Source organism: Oratosquilla oratoria, chromosome 34 (assembly GCF_046742065.1).
Source record: "Oratosquilla oratoria isolate Oo_2021 chromosome 34, ASM4674206v1, whole genome shotgun sequence".
NCBI lineage: Eukaryota > Metazoa > Arthropoda > Malacostraca > Stomatopoda > Squillidae > Oratosquilla > Oratosquilla oratoria.
The window spans coordinates 44524879-44544981 of NC_134810.1; the positions used below are offsets into that span (position 1 = coordinate 44524879).

Here is a 20103-nt window from a genome sequence, read left to right on the forward strand (position 1 = left end):
ACCCTGCTCCACAGACCCCAGCTCTGATTTTGCTGGTCTCAGCTCCCTCCCCAATTCATATTAAAATTGGAGTCATTGGGATGGGGCCTACTTCAAGCTCCTGCTCTACATCTATTACTCGGAATGGCCACATTAATTTTCTTCAGAACAAGGGGTCTGGAAGTCTCTGTTTATGAGAGGTAATGAAACCTTTGGCTTTTACAGCCAACTGATGTAAACCCTAGAGTACACTACTGCATGTAAGTGGAGCTATGTTTTAGTGTACCTTAGTCCTGAAGGGATTAAAGGAAGTGGAAGGAAGAGAGAAAGTCATCCTCTTGCATGATGGGAATATTGAAGCACTCCCCTTGTGTAGTAGCAGTTCATGCAACAGTTGCATTGATCTTGGATAAACCTAGTGATTGTCATATCCAGAGGGAAGCAACTCTCATCTACACCAGTCATTATTCTTGACCTGTGTTCACCTAATATAATGTACAAGAAAAGAGCTACACCTATGGAATCCCTTCTTTTTGTGTCCATTTATCATGTATGGCTTTAAATTCATTTATGTTTTTTCATTTGGCTATTTCCCCTTAAGTTAATTCAAAAGATACTGCATCTGTATGGAAAGCTGTGTTCCTTGATGTCCTTCTGTAGCAGTCTTGTCTTTTTCACAATCCTTCTGATATGTCTGTCTGGTGACAGGTTGCTTTTTATTGATGCCTCCAAATCTTTCTCTTGTTTTGCTTTTAAAATGGATTCACTTCCAAAGAAATAATTTAAAGATGGTCCTTTTGGAGCTATTGTCCATTTCCAGTACTTTGCATTAATTGGTATTGAAAATAATTTTCCATTCTTGGCTCCGTGGGAAAATAGTGTTGAAATCTTTTTGAAGTAATCTACAGTCCTTGTTTTTCACTCTTCTCATGACTTGCATCATCTGCAAACGTGTTGGCATAGCTTGTTGTACCTTGTGGAACTACACAGGTCACTGCTCTATATACTGACATCTTATTCTTGTACCTTCCCTTTCAAAAAGTCTTTCTATTTGAGCAGTTTGCCTCTTAGTCCTCCACTATGCTCCATTTTCCACAGAAGTCAGCTTTGAGATACTTTATCAAAAGCCTTCTGTAGATCAAGGTACACATAGTCCACCCAGCCCTCCCCCTCTTGCAGCACATCAATCACTCTTGAGTAAAAGCTTGAAAGGTATTACAGTTGTATTGTTGAGTTTCCATTTCCTGCATTATGCAGCACTTGGTTTAACCGACACAGGCATGCATGATGCAGTCCCTTTCAAACTGGTAGGAAATGAAAATCTGCTCGGTATATTGTTCTGAAATATTCATAATGGCATGAATTGTGACTTTCTACTGTCTGCAAATGTGTTAAGTTTTCTTTGACATTTTATGAAAGTTTCAAGGGGGTGGTAGAAAATTTATTACTCATAACTCAGCCTTTAACATAGTTTGGGAAAGTTTCAACCTTTATTATGCCAAGTTATATGGGTTTACTATATACACTATTTTCTCTACTCCAATAGTATTTATACAACTGTACATCATGTATGATAACAGTGATTATAAATAGTATGATATTAATGGTTCAGTATTTCTCTATTTTTGGTTATTTATAATTTATTGTAAATACAGTTTTTTACTTTTACCAAAAATCTGATTTCATGGCTTGGTGTTTTCTATTGTAGCAAAAATGAACCAATTTTGGTGGGCCTGGGGTGTAAACCTGATACTCAGAAATATTATTTTCACACAGAATGAAGAGTATGAAGTGTTGCAAGATGCAGAAGAAAATTGGTGGCGGATGCGAAATAGAAATGGGTGAGTAGGTCTGCATTTCTTCGTAAATGTGTTGTATATACACTGTCAGTATAACTCAAAATATGGATAGTATTTCAGTGCATATTTGTATTTATTCTACCATTTTTTTCTGTCATTTGTAGACAAATCTATTCTCACATTGTTGACTTTAATCTTTAATTTAGATAATTTTCAACTAATCAAAAATTTTGTTAATTTAATTTTTCATCAGTGTTGTAGTCGCACATTAAGACTACAACAAAATTCTCATGGAAATTTGGCACATTGGACTGAGGTGTGGCAACAGTGGACATGTTCATTGCTTCAGAACATTCTTTTAGATAAAAACAATATTCTATTAATACTGTACGAAGATTTAGGGCATGCTTGTATGATTATGTGTTTATTGGTGGCCATACCAGTTATCAACAACTGCTGACAACTCTGATTATATTAATTGGTTTTAGTTGATATTGGTATAAAATGATCATTTCTGTATTCTTTAGAACATTTGGCTGCATCACTATTGAGACAATCAAGATGTGATACACTACTGACAACTTGGAGCTCCATGTGAGCTTAGAGAAACCATGAACTGCCTCGATATTGATGTTGCTATATGCTTTGAAACTTGCAGATATAAAATATGGTACAATATTAACTAAAAAAAAAAAGAAATGAACATGATGGGAGTTAATTGTAGTAACAAAACTTCCTCATAGCTAGGGTTTTTTGATAATAATAAAATGTACTCCTATAAGGTCATGTATTTAGTCCTAATCATACTCCAACTTATCAATGTTCAAGATAGGTTCATCCTCAGACTTTCATTAGTTCATCTTTCACAACAAACAAAAACAAGCATGGCATCTTGAAGCTTGTATCAAGCTACATGTTGTTGGTAGTGTATCACATCTTGAATCTCAATATTGATCTGGACAAATGCTTTAAAACTTACAGATACGATAAAATATAGCACAAATAAATTATTTATGCAAATATTAACTAAAACCATTAATATCATTGGAGTTGACGGTAGTTGTCAGTAATTAGTATGACTCTTTATTTATGTACATTACACTCAACACATGGAACCTATGGACAAATGGCTTTAATGAACCAGGGTTCCTCTGTAATACCAAAAGATGATGGCTGGCCAATTATCTGGCAAGTAGAAATGTGCATGTGTCTTATAATGGCCAATCATCGTACATTAGAAACCATAAAAAAGAAGTACCGTAGGGCTCAGTTCTTTCCCCCACAAAACTCACACAGACAACAATTACATATACACACTACAACGCAAATCTGCAAAAATACTACAACCATACCTCGATACATTGAATACCATGTTCATTACAATTAGACTCAAAATAGCCCCAACCAAATTTACAGCCACACCTCTCACCAATTGGACAGTAGAACACAAATACATACCATACCTCTATATCAACATCTCTCATACCATGCACACATATACCCAAGATTCTTGGTGTAATGTATGATACATCCATGTCATTCAAACAAAACACCACAAACATAAAGACTAAATGCACACCTAAACATAAAGTGCTTAAGTTAATTGCAGGAACAACATTTGGACAAAACAAACTAATACTACAGTATACAAACAACGCATACGCTAAGTGATAAATTATGCAAGCCCTGTATGGCCCCCTAATCTCATTAAGACACACCACAACACCCTTCAGACCATACAAAACAAATACTTAAAGGCAATTACAGGGTGCACAAATACAACGCCTACAGACCATTAACACCATGAAATGAAAGACCTCAAAATCAAGGATCACCTTGACACGAGAGGCACACAAACGCAGCACACTAAAGGGGATAGATTGCATTGATAGAAGAGATCTCTTGATTAAAGATGGGATGGCTTTAAAAGGCCATGGAAGTAAAAAAAGACCACTTGTCAAAAGGATGTGAAGAAATACAGTTTTCCAGATAGATGTATAAATATGTATTTACCTAGTTGTATTTTATGGGACCGGAGCTATGCTCGTGTTGACCTGTTTTTGTATCTCTCTACATCTAGTTTGCTTTTGAATTCGTGTATATTTCTGGCATAGCTTAGAAGGTAATATAGCCCAAACTCAAACAATACACGAGAACAAATCTAAATATGATAATTGGAAATCAAAGATATAGATTAAGTTGAAACCGTACATGAATTTGAGTCTAGGTATGTTAGAAAATTAGAGCATAGGAGATGGGACCCAACAAGCATTGCTCCTTTCCTGTATACTACAAATAAGTAAATAGATTAAGTAAATTACTACATAGCGGAACATCCACACATGCCAAGAAACATCAAAACAGCAGGTGAATACCTATATCACACAAATACTCTCTTCTCTTCCTCCACAACCACCAGACACTAGCCTCCAGCAGCATATCCATAATCATATCACTCACTGCTCCATCAACAAACTGAAAGACAATACATTGCTGCATGCCAGACCCCCTGATATTCATACTTTTGAATCCTCTCTCCCCCGAAAGACAGAGTCCACCTGGCCAGATTAGGATGCAGGCACCATCCAGCCCTTCTAAGCTACCAGAAGAGGCTGGATGACAGCATTGCAGACAACTGCCCAGGATGTAACACTTCACTCCTTATTATACAACACATTATGGAAGACTGCATGGTACACAGTCACGTACGTGAAGAACACAATACACATTCTATAAAGGATTTGTGGGAAAAACCCCATTCCAGCTGTGGTGTTCCTCAGGGAGATGGGACTACTCAGTCAGACAGTCTAGGGAACAACAACAAGTCATTTTGGCTTCAGATGCAGATCATGTGTATCAACTCTTAAGCTTTTACATGAGAGTGATAAATGTGCTGCAAGAGGGCTGGGTGGATTGTGTATACTTAGATATAGAGAAGGCCTTTGATAAGAGTTCCTCACCCATCTACAAAATAAACTTCTTAATTAGATGAGAGGTTTCCTAAAGGGTAGGTACATGAAGACAATAGTGAAAGACTAGATGTCAAGATGGAGGTTGGTAGTTTGACTAACAGAGTCCCACAAGGGTCAGTAATAGCTTCTGATGACTCAAAGACCATAAGAAGAGTAGGAGATGAGGACTGTAGTTTGTTGCAGAAAGATTCAGATACTATATATGCCAGGAGCCAAGAGTGGAAAATTAATTTCAGTGCCAAAAAATATAGATTATTGGAAATGGGCACTAGCTCTAAAAGTCTGTCTATATAACAAAAAGCTTCTATAGAGATGACCCATCTTCCTTGTGGAGTTAGGATGAGAGGGAGGAAAGGGTGGTGGTTGGGAGTGGAATGGGTGGGAGTAGGTGTGTGCCTTTTAACTTGGATACCTCCCTTGTTAAGGGGGGGAAAAACCCTTGATATATAGATTTATAGATTATATTGTAATGCTTCATTTCTCAGTTGTATTTTTGCTTAAGAGGGAGGGTGGAGGGGGAGTGGAGTGTATTTAGGGATCATATGGGTGGGAATGATTTTATGCCTTTTTCTTCTTGGCTACCTCCCTTGTAAGGGGGAAAAAGCCTTGGTATATGTATGTATTTTTGCTTATAATGTATTGCTTTGTTTCAGAGAGGAAGGCTATGCTCCCAGTAACTATGTTAAAGAAAAGGCCAGCCTTGGACTGCAACAGTACGAGTAAGTCACATCACTTCACAATAGTGTGTATTGATGTCATAAGTTCATGTATTTTGCTGTGGTATTAACTTTAACAAAATATATAAAGGATTGGTATCTGGGGTAAGCTGGTCCAAATGATGGTCTGTTAAGGAATGTTTTGTTTTGTGATCTTGTGTGCATGTGTGTTTTTGTATGGATGTGCTGAGGCACTGGGGGTATGCTGCTGTTGATTTTTGTGTAGAATGTTGCAGAAGTTTTTTTCCATAATCTAAAAGTCCTACGTATATGTAGTACTACAATCACTATTCTGGCAGGTGGTGTCTTCAGAAGGCATCCAATATTCACTGGTTAAGATTTGTGAGTTAGGCATATGGCTTCTGATTTCATCTAAGATCAATATTTCCATCAGTCTCGACATGATATTAACTTAGTTATTGCCATGAGTGTCATTGACTATTATGGACCAAAAGGTCTCCTGTTGGCATGCTCCTCCTTTATAATCCTTCGTAATCCTTTGTAAACTTGTAGCCTCAGTAACTGGCATGAGTCCTTGAGGCATCCTATAGATCTCTTCGGAAAGAAACCTTGGGCTGATGTCTGCATTGTTTTAGTGTGAGACTGTTTCTATGTTACTGGTTGAAAGTCGCAGTAGGAGGGGAGAAGTCATTGGTTGTCAGCTCTCCTTGTGCCTAAAGGTGGAAGAGATATAGTCAAAGTGATTAGAAGAGACATCTTAGGCCCAGTCCAAAGACTGAGTGTCAGACCCTTGGGGTGTGTCTCCAGATGCTATTATAGCTTTTGCTTTTATCTAAAAGGTTCTTCCTCACTTTTATTTTGTTGGTCATTTATGTAATGGAGACAATCTCAGGTATGCAATTTGAGTTGTAGTTTTCCTGTTGCTTCTTGGGATATATTTTTCACTTCTTATAGTGTAGTATGTTAACTGAGGGACATATTTTTCACTTTTCTTGTGTAGTATGTTAACTGAAGAACACTGCAGACTGAACTTCAGTTAGCATTAAAAAATTTCATTTCACTAAGGAAGAATGCTGGGGTTTAAAGTATCAAGTTTATGCTAGGTAAGTGCACAGCCCTTTGGATTTTCTCAAATCGTACCAAAGTTTGACATATTATGTTACATCAATTGCTATGGTAATTTCTTGTTAGTTTGCCTCAAAAGTTGTGGTTCTGGTGTAAAATAGATTAAAATTCTTCAAGATTTCTTGTTGGAGCATTTCTCATATACTTCTTAATTTTTTTTTTACATTAAGGAGCTTTCAAAATTGTAAGGTCATGTAAAACCTTGATTATCCATGCTCATAGCGATATGAAATAAACATATTATTTGAATTCGATATGGACTTGCATTATTACATGTGTAAAAGATTGTAATTATTTTTGTATTCTGTTTTCTTGTAGCTGGTACCTTGGTGATGCAACACGGCAGCGGGCAGAGTTCATCCTGAAACGCGAGGAGAAAGAAGGCTGCTTTGTAGTGCGAAACTCTACAACCACAACAGGAATGTACACTCTATCTGTGTACTCAAAACAGTAAGATTGTGGTTTATCTACCCTCTGCTTTATTGTAACATTCAAGAAAGTGCTTTAATACTATGTATGTAGCTCAGCATTTGCTTTCTTACTGTATCTTATAACTATAACTTGAAATACACTCATTCCTCTTGTATCTAGTTACACTATGTCTGACCTTGTCTATATGTGGGAATTCATTTTGCCCACTAGAGGAGTGTTTGGCAGATGCATACACAGACAAGCCCTGATCTTATTATGTTTGTGAACTCTGTTTACCATACTGCACAAATTATTTAATATTTTTTCATTATATACTTTATTTTTACTTTATATATATATTTCCAATGCATAAATTGAAAATAGGAGATTAAGTGACTGGCAAGTTTATTTGGGGAGGGTCATTGCACCATGTCCAAGATTGCTTGTACTCTGTGACTGTTTGCCTCAGTTAACATGGATACAAGAGGGATTACTGTAGTTCAGTGTGTGAATTGTGCCTACAACACTGTATGGAGTAGGAAAAATGTAAAGGAGACAGAAAGGAGAAATTTAGATATGCTTGGGATGAAAGGTTTCGGAAATATGGTCAGGCTTACAGGGATGGCTAGAGTGAGAAATGAGGTGAGGAAAAGGTGGGGGTGGAAAGAGGGTTGACAGATAGAGTTGATTAAAGAATGTTAGGATGGTTTGGGCACATGGAAAGAATGAGTGAGGAAAGGCTAATAAGAGTCTGGAAGGCAGAGGTGGATGGAGTGAACTTGATGGGAAGGCCATGAATGACATGGATGAATAGGGTGAAGAGGGCCTTGAATAAAAGAGGAATGCCTGTTGAGCAGGGAAGGGAGGAGGCAAGAGATAGTTGTGAATGGATAATAAATTGATGTAGCCCAAAGGGATGCCTTGTCTTCTCTATTCTAATGTAAGTGGGTGAGGAGGATGGGCCACCAAGCATATGAAGCAGTGGGGACCTGCTTTGGATGTGCTATGTCTTCCTGCATGGCTTCTGACCTGAGCAGTGGGCATGGGATGGGATTGACCCTTCATCCATGAGGAGCTAAGATACAAAGGAAACAAATGGGTAATGAATGGGAGTGGCTGGCTACCTCCCACATATGGGGGAAAAACCCCTTTGGTGTATCAATGAATAGATTCGTTTTGTGACACCTGTAAGATTAATGTAGTAACTTACTGGTAATCAGCTTGGTCAGTAGTGATATTGGGTTTGAATTTAAAGGGAAAAAGCTGCACCCAAATTTAACATTAAACTTGGGATGCAACCTATACACGACTGAATACATGTGCAACTAATACATATATTTTTCCATTAATTTGTATTGGCTACCCTCCTTACAAGGAGGAAGAAGCCTATTGGTAAATAGACACAATATATACATAGATTAATCTGTACAATATTTGATGTTTTCCAGAAGCCTGTACAATATTTTGATGATGACAATTGTTTTAAAAAATTCTTACTTCCAGACCCACTCCGCAAGTTAAACACTACCACATTAAGAGGGAAGGTGACCTGTATTATTTATCACAAAGTATCAAGTGTCGGACAATCCCAGACTTGATTTTCAAGCACAAATACAACCCTGGAGGCCTGTGCACACGACTACGGAGCCCTCCAACTCATGGAAGACAGCCACCAACCACAGCAGGAATAAGCCATGGTCAGTGAAGTTTTCATAAATATGCTCTCCATCCCCTCTAGATGGATAGAGTATAGGGAGAAATCCCTTCAGGCTGCTTCAAAATATTGCTCGCACATAACCACTCCCTAACCCCCCCTTCCCCTTCCTTGCATAACAGTATCATCTATATACAGCCATTCTCCACTCACCCCAATCTCTTGCCTTCTCCCTTCCTTGCTCAACAGACATTCCCCTCTTGCTCAATGCCCCCTTCACCCCATCCATCCATCTCATCCTTGGTCACCTACCTCTGCCTTCCACACCTCATTTACTAATCTTTCTTCACCCATTCTTTCCATGTGTCCAAACCATCCTAATATGAAATGATATGTGAAAAATTGGTCCATCATTTTACTGACACATGTTGTCATGACTTATGGGTAATTTCATAAAGGGCCAACTACTCTAAAAAGTTTAAAGGGGACAGATGGGTGGAGGATGGGCCTGCCTAGGCTGGTTACTTCCTTTATAAGGAAGAAGAAGCCTTTTGGTATATAGATAAACACTAATTTCCTACTACTAGGATAGGAGCACTGGTGAATTGTTGACAATAATACCTACTTACTTAACTGCAATGTTTTGCAGGAAATGACATATAGGTTGAGAAAAATAAAAATCATTCCATTTTGTTTGTAGCTGTGCTCATTGATGTAATGTAAATGGGGAGGGAAGGGGAATTAAAAAAAAAAAAAGATTCACAGGTAACTTCAATGGAATGTTCCATCTTTTCCAGACAAGTGGGAGATTGACCCGAATGAATTAAATCTGTTGGAAGAACTTGGATCAGGACAATTTGGTGTTGTGCGGCACGGAAAATTAAAGTGTATGGATGTAGCTGTCAAAATGATGAAGGAAGGCACAATGAGTGAAGAAGCATTTATTGAAGAAGCAAAAGTGATGACGTAGGTACCTAAACACTGTACAGTAAGTCCTCGTTATACGGCACATATGTATTCCTGAAAACCTTACCGCAAATTGAAATTACCGTATACCGAACCCATTATAACATGTAATAATAGGATATGGCAGACGTACCTTCTCCCTGCTTTTTCCTCTTCAAAATATCTAGCGGATACCGTATCTGTGAATTTTTCTTACCGTAAATAGAATCGAGGGTAGTAATTACCAAATACCGTAACTGTGAATTTACCAGTTAAAGAATTACCGTATAAGGAGGACTCACTGTACTAATTGATAGATTTTGTTCTGGATTTAACAAGTTTATTTTATTTGGCTGGTGGTTGAGTTATGACTGAAGAAGGTTCTGATGAATTTCCGCCCTTCAGTCTGGGACTACAGTGACGTGTGTGGATGTGGGTGGGAGGGCATGATCCCTCATGCACTCTTGAAGATTGCTTTTGCAATAGCTAGAACAAAGTCTATGAAAATCATAACTAAATTGAAGTTTTATGTCTTCAAACAGACAAAAAGTTCTAAATTATTTTCCTATAATGTTCAATGCACACTGATAGAAATACTCTTTTCATCTTGTTACATCGTAATTCCTAAAGTGATTTCCACATTTCAGGCAACTGCAGCATACGAACCTGGTTCAACTGTATGGGGTTTGCAGCCGACACAGACCCATATACATTGTAACAGAATATTTGCGGTATGGTTCCCTTCTTCTTTATTTGAGACAGAAGGAGAAACACCTCATTACATGTTCTGAACAGCTCCTCGATATGTGTCTTCAGGTATTATATGTTCTTGTCATTACTTTACTAGTACTTTAGTTTCCTTATAGTGTCTGAAGCCATTGTTGCCAATTAAATGAAGTGGCATTGCTGTGGATGTGCCTTGCTACACTGCTTCTGATAAAGGGCAGTGGGTGAGATGCAGGAATGACCTGCCATCCAGGAGGAGCCAAGATAAGAGGGAGGGAGGGGGTTGAATGGGAATGGAATATGTCGGGATGAAATGGATTAATTTTTTTTTTTTTTTTTTTTTTTTTTTTTATAGTTTTAGATACTTGGGTGCGAATGTGGCAGGAAAGGGAGGAGTGGAGATGGAGGTAGAATGTAGATTGAGAGAAGCGAGTAAATGCCTTAGTGGATTAAAAAGTGTAATGAGAAATAGACATTTGGGAATGGATGCTAAGAGGAGATTGTATGAAGGAGTGATCGTGTCAACAGCACTGTATGGGGCTGTGGGGCAGAAACATGGAACATAAGAGAGGAAGAGAGAAGGAGTTTGAATGTGTTTGAGATGAGGTGTCTGAGAAGTACGATTGGAGATACTAGGCTAGATAGAGTGAGAAATGAGGAGGTGAGAAGGAGAATGGGGTTGGTAAGGGAATTGGGAGATAGGGTGGATGAAATAGTATTGGGATGATTTGGGTACATGGAAAGAATGAGTGAAGAAAGACTAGTAAAAGAGGTCTGGAAGGCAGATGTGGAGGGAATGAACATGAGGGGGCGACCTAGGATGAGATGGATGGATGGGGTGAAAGGGGCTCTGGGGAAGAGGGGAATGTCTGTTGAGGAAGGACAGAAGACAGGGGTGAGTGGAAAATGGTTGTATATGGATGGTGTTGTGATGGATGAGGTAGAATGGATGGGGGGTGAGGTAGTATGTGTAAGAAAAATTTGATGCAGCCTGAAGGGATTTCTCCTGTCTTTTCCTTTTCTGCATGAGGGTACGGAGAGGTGGGGGGTCGCCGATTTAATGAAGTTGCCTTGCTGTGGATGTGCTGTGTCTTGCGACACTGCTTCTGACCCAGGGCAGTGGACAAGATGCAGGGATGTCCCGTCATCCAGGAAAAAAGGCAAGGTTCTGAAGAGAGAGGTTACCTGTAGATGCTCTTCCTACAGCAGTGTGGGAGCAACTGGCTGGGTTCTCCCTCATGTGTTCCCCTGTGATGGAAGATTTTGTTTTTATGTATGCAAGTGTCCTATAAGGGTGGTTTTGCTGTATACCATAATTACTAACCATTCTACAGTGGCCGCGAAAAGTTTGGGCGCAAAATTATAGGCGTCCCAACTTTCCCCTAAATTCAAAACATGCGAAAAATACAACTTTCCACCCAAACTTTTCGCTATTTTTCAATGCTAGTGTTTGTACCCGTATTTAGCCGAGACAATACACACTATTTGGCAACTCTGTTTAGGCGCACTCGATGTCACATGGAGTCACTTTCTAAACATCTCTCACGGAGAGTAGTCTTTTTTTTGCGGTGGTCTCTGTTTTTGTGCCTTGATATCTCCGTAATGGGAAGTGGTAAAGAGCTGGAAAGAGACACAGTTGTTACAATCATAACCCTCTATAAGGAGGGTTATAAGTGTAAAGATATTGGTACTCGTGTGGGAATTGGAGTGCGTCAAATGCAAAAGTGGACCAAGAAATTTCGAGATGAAGGAAGTGACATCATTCGTACTCCAAAGCATCGCTCTGGTTGGCCAAGGAAGATATCAAATCGTACTTCTATGGTTCTAACTGCCTCCTACGGTTATTAGGAGGCAGTTAGAACCGTAGAAGTACGATTTGATATCTTCCTTGGCCGACCAGAGCGATGCTTTGGAGTACGAATGATGTCACTTCCTTCGTCTCAAAATTTCTTGGTCCATTTTTGCACTTGACGCACTCCAATTCCCACACGAGTACCAATATCTTTACACTTATAACCCTCCTTATAGAGGGTTATGATTGTAACAACTGTGTCTCTTTCCAGCTCTTTACCACTTCCCATTACGGAGATATCAAGGCACAAATACAGAGACCACCGCAAAAAAAAGACTACTCTCCGTGAGAGATGTTTAGAAAGTGACTCCATGTGACATCGAGTGCGCCTAAACAGAGTTGCCAAATAGTGTGTATTGTCTCGGCTAAATACGGGTACAAACGCTAGCATTGAAAAATAGCGAAAAGTTTGGGTGGAAAGTTGTATTTTTCGCGTGTTTTGAGTTTAGGGGAAAGTTAGGGCACCTATAATTTTGCGCCCAAACTTTTCGCGGCTACTGTACAGTGTTTGTAATTTTTTTTTTCTTTTTTTCTTCTTTTTTCCCCCCTCTGTGATTTGGTGAATGTTTGGAACCATGCTGTACAGGTGTATTGTAGGGTGGTTCTTATGAACTATTTATAGATGGCATTAGAGTTTCTTTTGTCCATTGTTACTGCTAGTGATGGTTTTCAATAGGTTTGTTTTCTTGTTGATTTTTGCTGTCACGTGGGCTGAATTTCATATGAGTATCAGATGTTAGACCCAGATTTTTTGGGTTCCTTTTCAATGGAAGGGTTTGGATGTTTGATATTACTATGGGATGCTTTTTTAATTCATGGTTGTCTGGAGTGAGTATTGTTATTGTTGATTTCTTGGGTGAAATTTACATTCTGTTAACAAAGTTGAAAAAGTACAACATTGAATTATAGTCATTCTTCATATTAATGTAATGCCCTTATATCTGTTTTGCAGGTTTGCGAAGGAATGGCATATTTAGAAAAACAAAGATTTATCCATAGAGATTTAGCAGCGAGAAACTGTTTAGTAGGATCTCAAGGTGTTATCAAAGTAGGAGACTTTGGGTTAGCAAGGTAAGTTCATAAAGGGATGGAACATTGAAAATCCATGTGAACAAGTTGCATAAACACAGCAAAGGAAACATGGACTGGAAATGAAGTGTTTATTCTTGACGTCAATAGACAAAACGTCAGGAATAAATGCTTCATTGGATGGAACATTATTTTACTTTCATATTATCAGTCAGTAAAGTTGTTAAACTTGTTCTATGATAATGAAATATTTTGGGTGTATTCATACATGGCTACCCCCCATGTAAGGGGGAAAAGCCTTGGTATATGTATGTATGTATTCATCCACAAGAAGTTGAGATAAAAAGGGAAAGCAGCTTGGCATTGGTGGGATGTTGGGTGAATGAAGAATGAGTGTGTCTTGTGTGGATACCTTCCTTGCAAGAGGCCTTTTGGTATATAAGATAAATACTATTCATCAAATACTGTCTTGGTAAATTTCTCACCTTGTACATCAATACTTAGAACAACACAGACTAGTATTTGGTGGTTGTGGAGGAAGAGAAGAGAGTATCTGTGTGTGATACAGGTCTTTGGGTGTTGTTTTAATGTTTCTTGGTGTGTGTGGGTGTTCTGCTATGGTGTGATGTGTTTGTGGTGGCTGCAGCAAGTGTTTGTGTGCCTCTCATGTCGAGGTGGTCCTTGACTTTGAGGACTTTTGTTTCATGGTGTAAATGGTCTGTAGGTGTTGTATTTGTGCAGCCTGTAATTGTTTTTAGGGCTTTGTTTTGTATGATTTGAAGGGTGTTGTGGTGTGCCTCACAGAGATTAGGAGCCCATGCAGGACTTGCAACCACCAAATACTAGCCTCCAGAAACATATTCATAATCATATCACTCACCGCTCCATTAACACACTGAAAGACAACACACTGCTGCATGCCAGACCCCCTGATATCCACCCTTCTGAATCCTCTCTCCCACAAAAGGACAGAGTCCACCTGGCCAGACTGCGGTGCGGCCACCACCCAGCACTTCTAAGCTACCAGAAGAGGCTGGATGACTGCATTGTGAACAGCTGCCCAGGATGTAACACTTCACCCCATACCATACAACACATAATGGAAGACTGCATTATACACAATCATGCACGCAAACAACACAACATACACTCTATAAAGGATTTGTGGGAAAACCCAGTTTCGGCTGTGGCATTCCTTGGGGAGACGGGACTGCTCGGACAGACAGCCTAGGGAACGACAACAACAACAACAACACAGACTACATTGAAATTAAGTATATTTGTCTGCTACAAGTATACAGGAAAAGGGCTGTGCTCATGGGCCCCAACTCTGTGTTCCCACTGGTTAATTCTGACCTTCAGTTGTTCCATGTTACTGGACAGTAGCATTCCTTCATCTAACCTATTCCATAAATTAATAATCCTATATGGAAAACTGTACTTTGTTGTATCCTTCAGACATCTAATCTTTTTTAACCCCTTCACTCCGAGCCAAAATCTCTCGGGCAGCATTAGCTGCCAGACGTGCGATGTTGCGTCATAATACTCGCATTATAAAAAATAAAGTCACCGCTGTATTGGTCGTTCTCTCTTTCACCCGTGAATTTTTATAACCATAGAAAATATGATGAAGCCAGTTTACAGAGTATGGGGGTCATGCAGGTACAACTACAATAAATATAATCAAGACACCAACATCGGCATCCTCGCATACCCACTTGCTCCTCATGACGCCTATGTAGGCATCACCATATGGAAGGGGTTAATGTCATCTCATGGCATCTGGTTTTCCTTTGTTCCCATGATATGAGATCTTCTTTGTCAAGTATATATTCATCTTTCATGGCTCTAAACTATCTGACTATCTGTATACCAATAGGTTTCTTCCCTCTTATATGGGAGGTAGCCAGTCCAGGTATGCACCCACCTCCACCCATCCCAGTCCTATCCATCACCAATTTCCCTTTTATCTTGGCTACTTGTGGATGAAGGACCATCTGTCCCCCTGCCCACTACCTGGGTGAAGAGCAATGTAGAAAGACAGCATGTCCATACCAGGGCCAGCTACTTCATTTACTCTACAACCTTCCCACCACATCTTGTGCAAAAATAGAAAAGACAAGTAGAAATCCCTTTGGGACATGTCAATTCCATTCACAACTGTTCTCCATTAACACCCATCTCTTGCATTCTCCCTTCCCTGCTCAACAGACATTCCCCTTCTACTCAAAGCCCTTTTCACAGCATCCAGCTGTCTCATTGTTGGTCCTCCCCTCAAGTTCATTCCATCCACCTCAGTCTTCCACACTTTTTTTTTTTTTTTGTTAGTCTTTCTTTGTGACCAAACCATCCCAGTATTCTTTCATGTACCCTATCTGCCAGCTCCCTCTCCACCTCATCTCATTTGTTAATATATCCATCTTAACACCCACCATACTTCTCATATATACTTAAAGTCTTTCTTTGTGACCAAACCATCCCAGTATTCTTTCATGTACCCTATCTGCCAGCTCCCTCTCCACCTCATCTCATTTGTTAATATATCCATCTTAACACCCACCATACTTCCTATATACACTTAAACTTCTCCTTTCTGCTTCCCTGAAATTCCAAGTCTCCACCCAATATAGTTTTGTAGGCACAATCACCTTCATACAGTCTCTTCTTCACATCTATCTACAGCTACCTTTTTCTTGTGACACTTTTAATTCCCGCAAAACATTTACTTGCTTCCTTCATTTTACAGTTAACCTCCACCCCCACTCCTCTATTCCCTGCTTCATGTGACTCTAAATATTTAAAACTATCCATTTCCTCTAACCTCTCACCTTTAACCACTTCGGTACAATGACGCCCATATAGGCATCACGAGGGATGAGTGTATATTTACCTAGTTGTATTTTACAGGACAAGAGCTAGCTTGTGGTGACCCGTTTTCGTATCTCTCTGCATCCAGTTTATTCTTAAAATCTTGTATAGTTTTGGCACTCACTGTATCTCCATTTAGTTTGTTCCAGACATAATCATTCTATGTGGGAAGCTATTCTTTTTCAAATCTCTTCTGTAAATGTCCTTTTTTTAGCTTCTTTTCGTGTCCTCTTGTTTCTCTTCTGTCCCATTTTAGTAAGTCGTCTCTTATCAAGAATTTCCATCCCTTTCATAATTCTGTAAATGGTCGACAAATCACCTCTTTCTCTTCTCTGTTCCAGTATTGATAGATCTAATTTCTCCAATCTTTGTTTGTATGTTAAATTTGATAGTGTAGGTGCCATTTTTGTAACAGCTCTTTGATGCTGGCATCAGCGTCTTGATTATATATTTCTTTTGTGGTTGCACATGAGTTACCCCTGGATTATGTGAACTGGTTTGATCACATTTTCTGTGTTTATTATTACTAAGAATAAAAGATAATGAGTAATACATCAGTGACTTTATATTTTATAATGCAAGTAGTCTCATGAATCGTACATATGGCAACTGATGTTGCGCGCAAGAATTTGACTCACACTGAAGTGGCTAAGATCCTCTAGCTTACTGCCACCTCCACTTATACATCTAATCACCTTGCTTTTACCCACATTTACTTTCAGTTTTCTCCTATTGTATATGTTGTATGCATCACTTTTACGTTGTGCATCTATACATAATGCTAATAGAATTATGATGCAATATATACCTTCCCAAACACTATCACTGTCTCAGGCCCTCTGACCCAGCCACGAGTGCTATTTCATCAGCAAACAACAACTGGCTCACTTCCCACATCCAGGGCTTTTAGTCTTTCCTAATATTGCTTATATGCTAGGCTAAGAACCGATTTTTGCCAAAATAAGAGGGAGGGTGGAGGGGAGTGGAGTGTATTCAGGATGGAATGGGTGGGAATGGTTATCATGCCTTTTTCTTTTTGGCTACCTCCCTTGAAAGGGGGAAAAAGCCTATGGTATATGTATGTATGTAAGAACCAATTTGCGTGCTGCCCTTTGTATTCTTTCAAACTTGCTCATATCTTTCACTGTGTGTGGGGACCATATCAATGATGCCTATTCTAGTCTTGGATGGATCAGGATTTCCTTGAGTTTTTTCATCATCTCTTCTTTCATTTTAATGTTCTGCAGCAGTCCATATGTCTCATCCACAATCCTGCTGATATGTCTGTCAGATGGCAGGTACTTTTATCAACACTCAAATCTTTCTCCTCTTCTATGTGCTGTGCATGTGGATGCTTTGACTATGCCACCCCTGTTTATAAGGAGATTGGAACCTTTGTATATGTGTATATGTATTGGAAAATCAAAACAAGAGAACGAAGTAAAAAACATAGAGGTAATACATATTGATTTGTGTTTCAGGTATGTAGTCGATGATGAATACGCTGGATCAGGAGGAGCCAAGTTTCCCATCAAGTGGGCAGCCCCTGAAGTTCTCAATTATATGCGCTTCTCCTCCAAGTCTGATGTCTGGGCCTTTGGAGTCTTAATGTGGGAAGTATTCACTTGTGGGAGAATGCCCTATGGAAAATTACGTAATGCAGAAGTGGTAGATAGGGTGCAAAGTGGTCAGGTGCTTGAACGACCAACATATTGCCCAGAAACAGTGTATGAGGTAAGTGGGTAAGGGGACCTGGAAAACTTGTTTAAGTTATTGATAATTCTAAGTACATATACAAATATGTACACATACTGTACACATACACATATACATATATATATATATCTCATACATACATACATACATACATGTATATGGTATACATATATTTTCCCTTTGCATATATATGTACTCTGAGATATTCAAAGTTTTTGTAGTAGTTTTGGTTGATTTAGTTATTTATTTATTTGTTTATTTTTTTTTTCCAGTTAATGAAACTCTGTTGGACACACGATGTAGATAGACGACCATCATTTGCAGACATGAGATGTCAGATTGTAGAAATTCAAGAAGCTTAGAGAAAAGTCTTTCACTTAATCCACATCTACAGTGAACAGCAGATGATGTAGTGCACAATGGCATTTTTTGACTTGTGTTGTTGACTTGCTCGGGATGCTGGATTGACCTGTGGCAGCGCTTTGCCATGTGGGCTCCTGTTCTGCTAGTGTTCCTGAAGCAGATACAACTCAATCAATTGTGGTTAGCTACCAGAATTCAAATTTACCTGGATATGAATTTCTGCCTTCACACAGGGAAGATTCTGTTGAATTTGTTGGGTGATATACTTCAAATTCTACTACATGCAATATTGATTTAAGAAAGTGGAGAAATGATAGTGAAATTCATCCAAAGTTGCATTTTATTTGCATTTGATATTGTTTTTTATGTGTTGCTGTTGAGGAGCTTGGATTGTGTCTTCCTTACTATGCTTTATCAAAGTCATTTATATCAAAAAGAAAATGTACTAATGTAAATAGATTATTGTATTCCTACAAAGTTAAGCCTGGTGGTTTTGCACTCAGTCATATTTTCTGCTCACATCATGTTTCGTTTCGTGCCCTCATTTGTATAAAGTGTCAACGAAGCTTTCCACATATTTATTAAATACAAAACAGCTAGACTTCAAAATAGCATGAAGAATAACACAAGTCTTGTATAATCAAGGTAATGAGTTGCTCCCCAAACCCTAATTCCCCTGTTGTCCGTTTGTTTGTTCCCATTTGGCATCTCACCCTCCAACCTACCTCTCCTCTATTTTGTCTGTCTTTCCAAATACCTGCCTTCTCTTCTTTCTCCTCTTCCTCCTCCATCTTGAATTTGCATGGTATTCTTTCAGTTACTGAAACTATCAGCATATCTTTTCATGACAGTTGATGTTCAATTTCTTTGTGATAGTCACTTCACATTCCATTTACCCAGGTGATCATTATTTTTTACAGGACTTTTGATAACATTCCAATGCATTCCATTTGTAGCAGCCTAGTGGTACTGGTATTTGTTCTGTATTGATTGGAATCTCATACATGGCTTGTACTTAGTTACTTAATAGGTTTGTCACTGTTTTTGATATCTGCTTCTTCACACAGTGTACACTACCTCGCATTCCCAGTTTAATGCTCACTACCTCGTGGTCCTTCTACATTTCTCTGAGATGATGTAAAACCTTCTTTCCTGTACTTACACCACTGCCTCAGCCCTCCTAACCCTCAAACCCACTCACCACCACCACCCAAACCCTCCTGTCCCATCCAGCCACCTCACTCATCAAACTAGCAGTTCATCTCAACATGGATAATTCTTATTATCTGCTGCGAGCATGTCTCCAGACATGCTGCATCCTTTTTTTTCCCATATTTTTCTTGGCTGTAAAGAAAAAGCAGCTCATCTCAGCAGCACATTGAATAAAATTCCTTGCTGTGCTACACACTGTTTTACTTGCTTGTCTCAGTTCTCTTCCCAAGACCCAAGTGCTAATTTCCTGAATTGCTGCTCTTAAGTGAGATGAGGGGGAGGCAGGACAGGAAGGAGGTTGTCAGATTCACCACTATGCATAAGACTTTGTTCTTTCTTGGTATTGTGTGGCATATGTTTGCCATTTTGAAATTTACAGCCCCTTGCTTGCAAGCACACACTGATGCAGGGCGGCAGTGAGAATCTTTGTGTTGTGTAAACCAGTTGTAGTATATTTGAATACTTCAAGTTAACCTTTTTGACATTTGCTAGGTGTTAACTGCCAAATGAAATCTTGTATTTTTATATCATAAGGGAGACTAAAAATAAATACAGATAGGAAGCCTAATCATTTTTGAATCTCAAAACAAGTCATGTTTTGTCAATCCTGAAAGATATGCATTTATTTACATCATAAGTGCAATATGTGATTGTCTACAAGTGTTTTTCCTTCTAATGGGTTTCATCTAGATAATGGATGTAATCAAAGGATTGCATGGAACCAGATGAATATGTTTATGATAATGATGTATAAAAATGTGATTCAGTGTGTTCA

The 20103-nt window shown here is 39.0% G+C and overlaps 1 protein-coding gene across 14 annotated transcripts in view; it reads left to right on the plus strand.

The window, feature by feature from the left end:
- Btk (tyrosine-protein kinase Btk29A) overlaps nucleotides 1-19896 on the plus strand; it is a 222054-nt gene extending 202158 nt beyond the window's left edge. For all 14 annotated transcript variants that reach the window (XM_076173605.1, XM_076173606.1, XM_076173607.1 and 11 more), the window contains 9 exons: nucleotides 1756-1820; nucleotides 5404-5469; nucleotides 6871-7002; nucleotides 8467-8660; nucleotides 9415-9583; nucleotides 10210-10378; nucleotides 13093-13211; nucleotides 17519-17771; nucleotides 18026-19896. In XM_076173605.1, coding sequence (XP_076029720.1) covers nucleotides 1756-1820; nucleotides 5404-5469; nucleotides 6871-7002; nucleotides 8467-8660; nucleotides 9415-9583; nucleotides 10210-10378; nucleotides 13093-13211; nucleotides 17519-17771; nucleotides 18026-18115 — 1257 coding nt within the window. In that variant the 3' untranslated portion in view covers nucleotides 18116-19896. The remainder of the gene's footprint in view (nucleotides 1-1755; nucleotides 1821-5403; nucleotides 5470-6870; nucleotides 7003-8466; nucleotides 8661-9414; nucleotides 9584-10209; nucleotides 10379-13092; nucleotides 13212-17518; nucleotides 17772-18025) is intronic.
- Nucleotides 19897-20103: the final 207 nt, after the last annotated feature.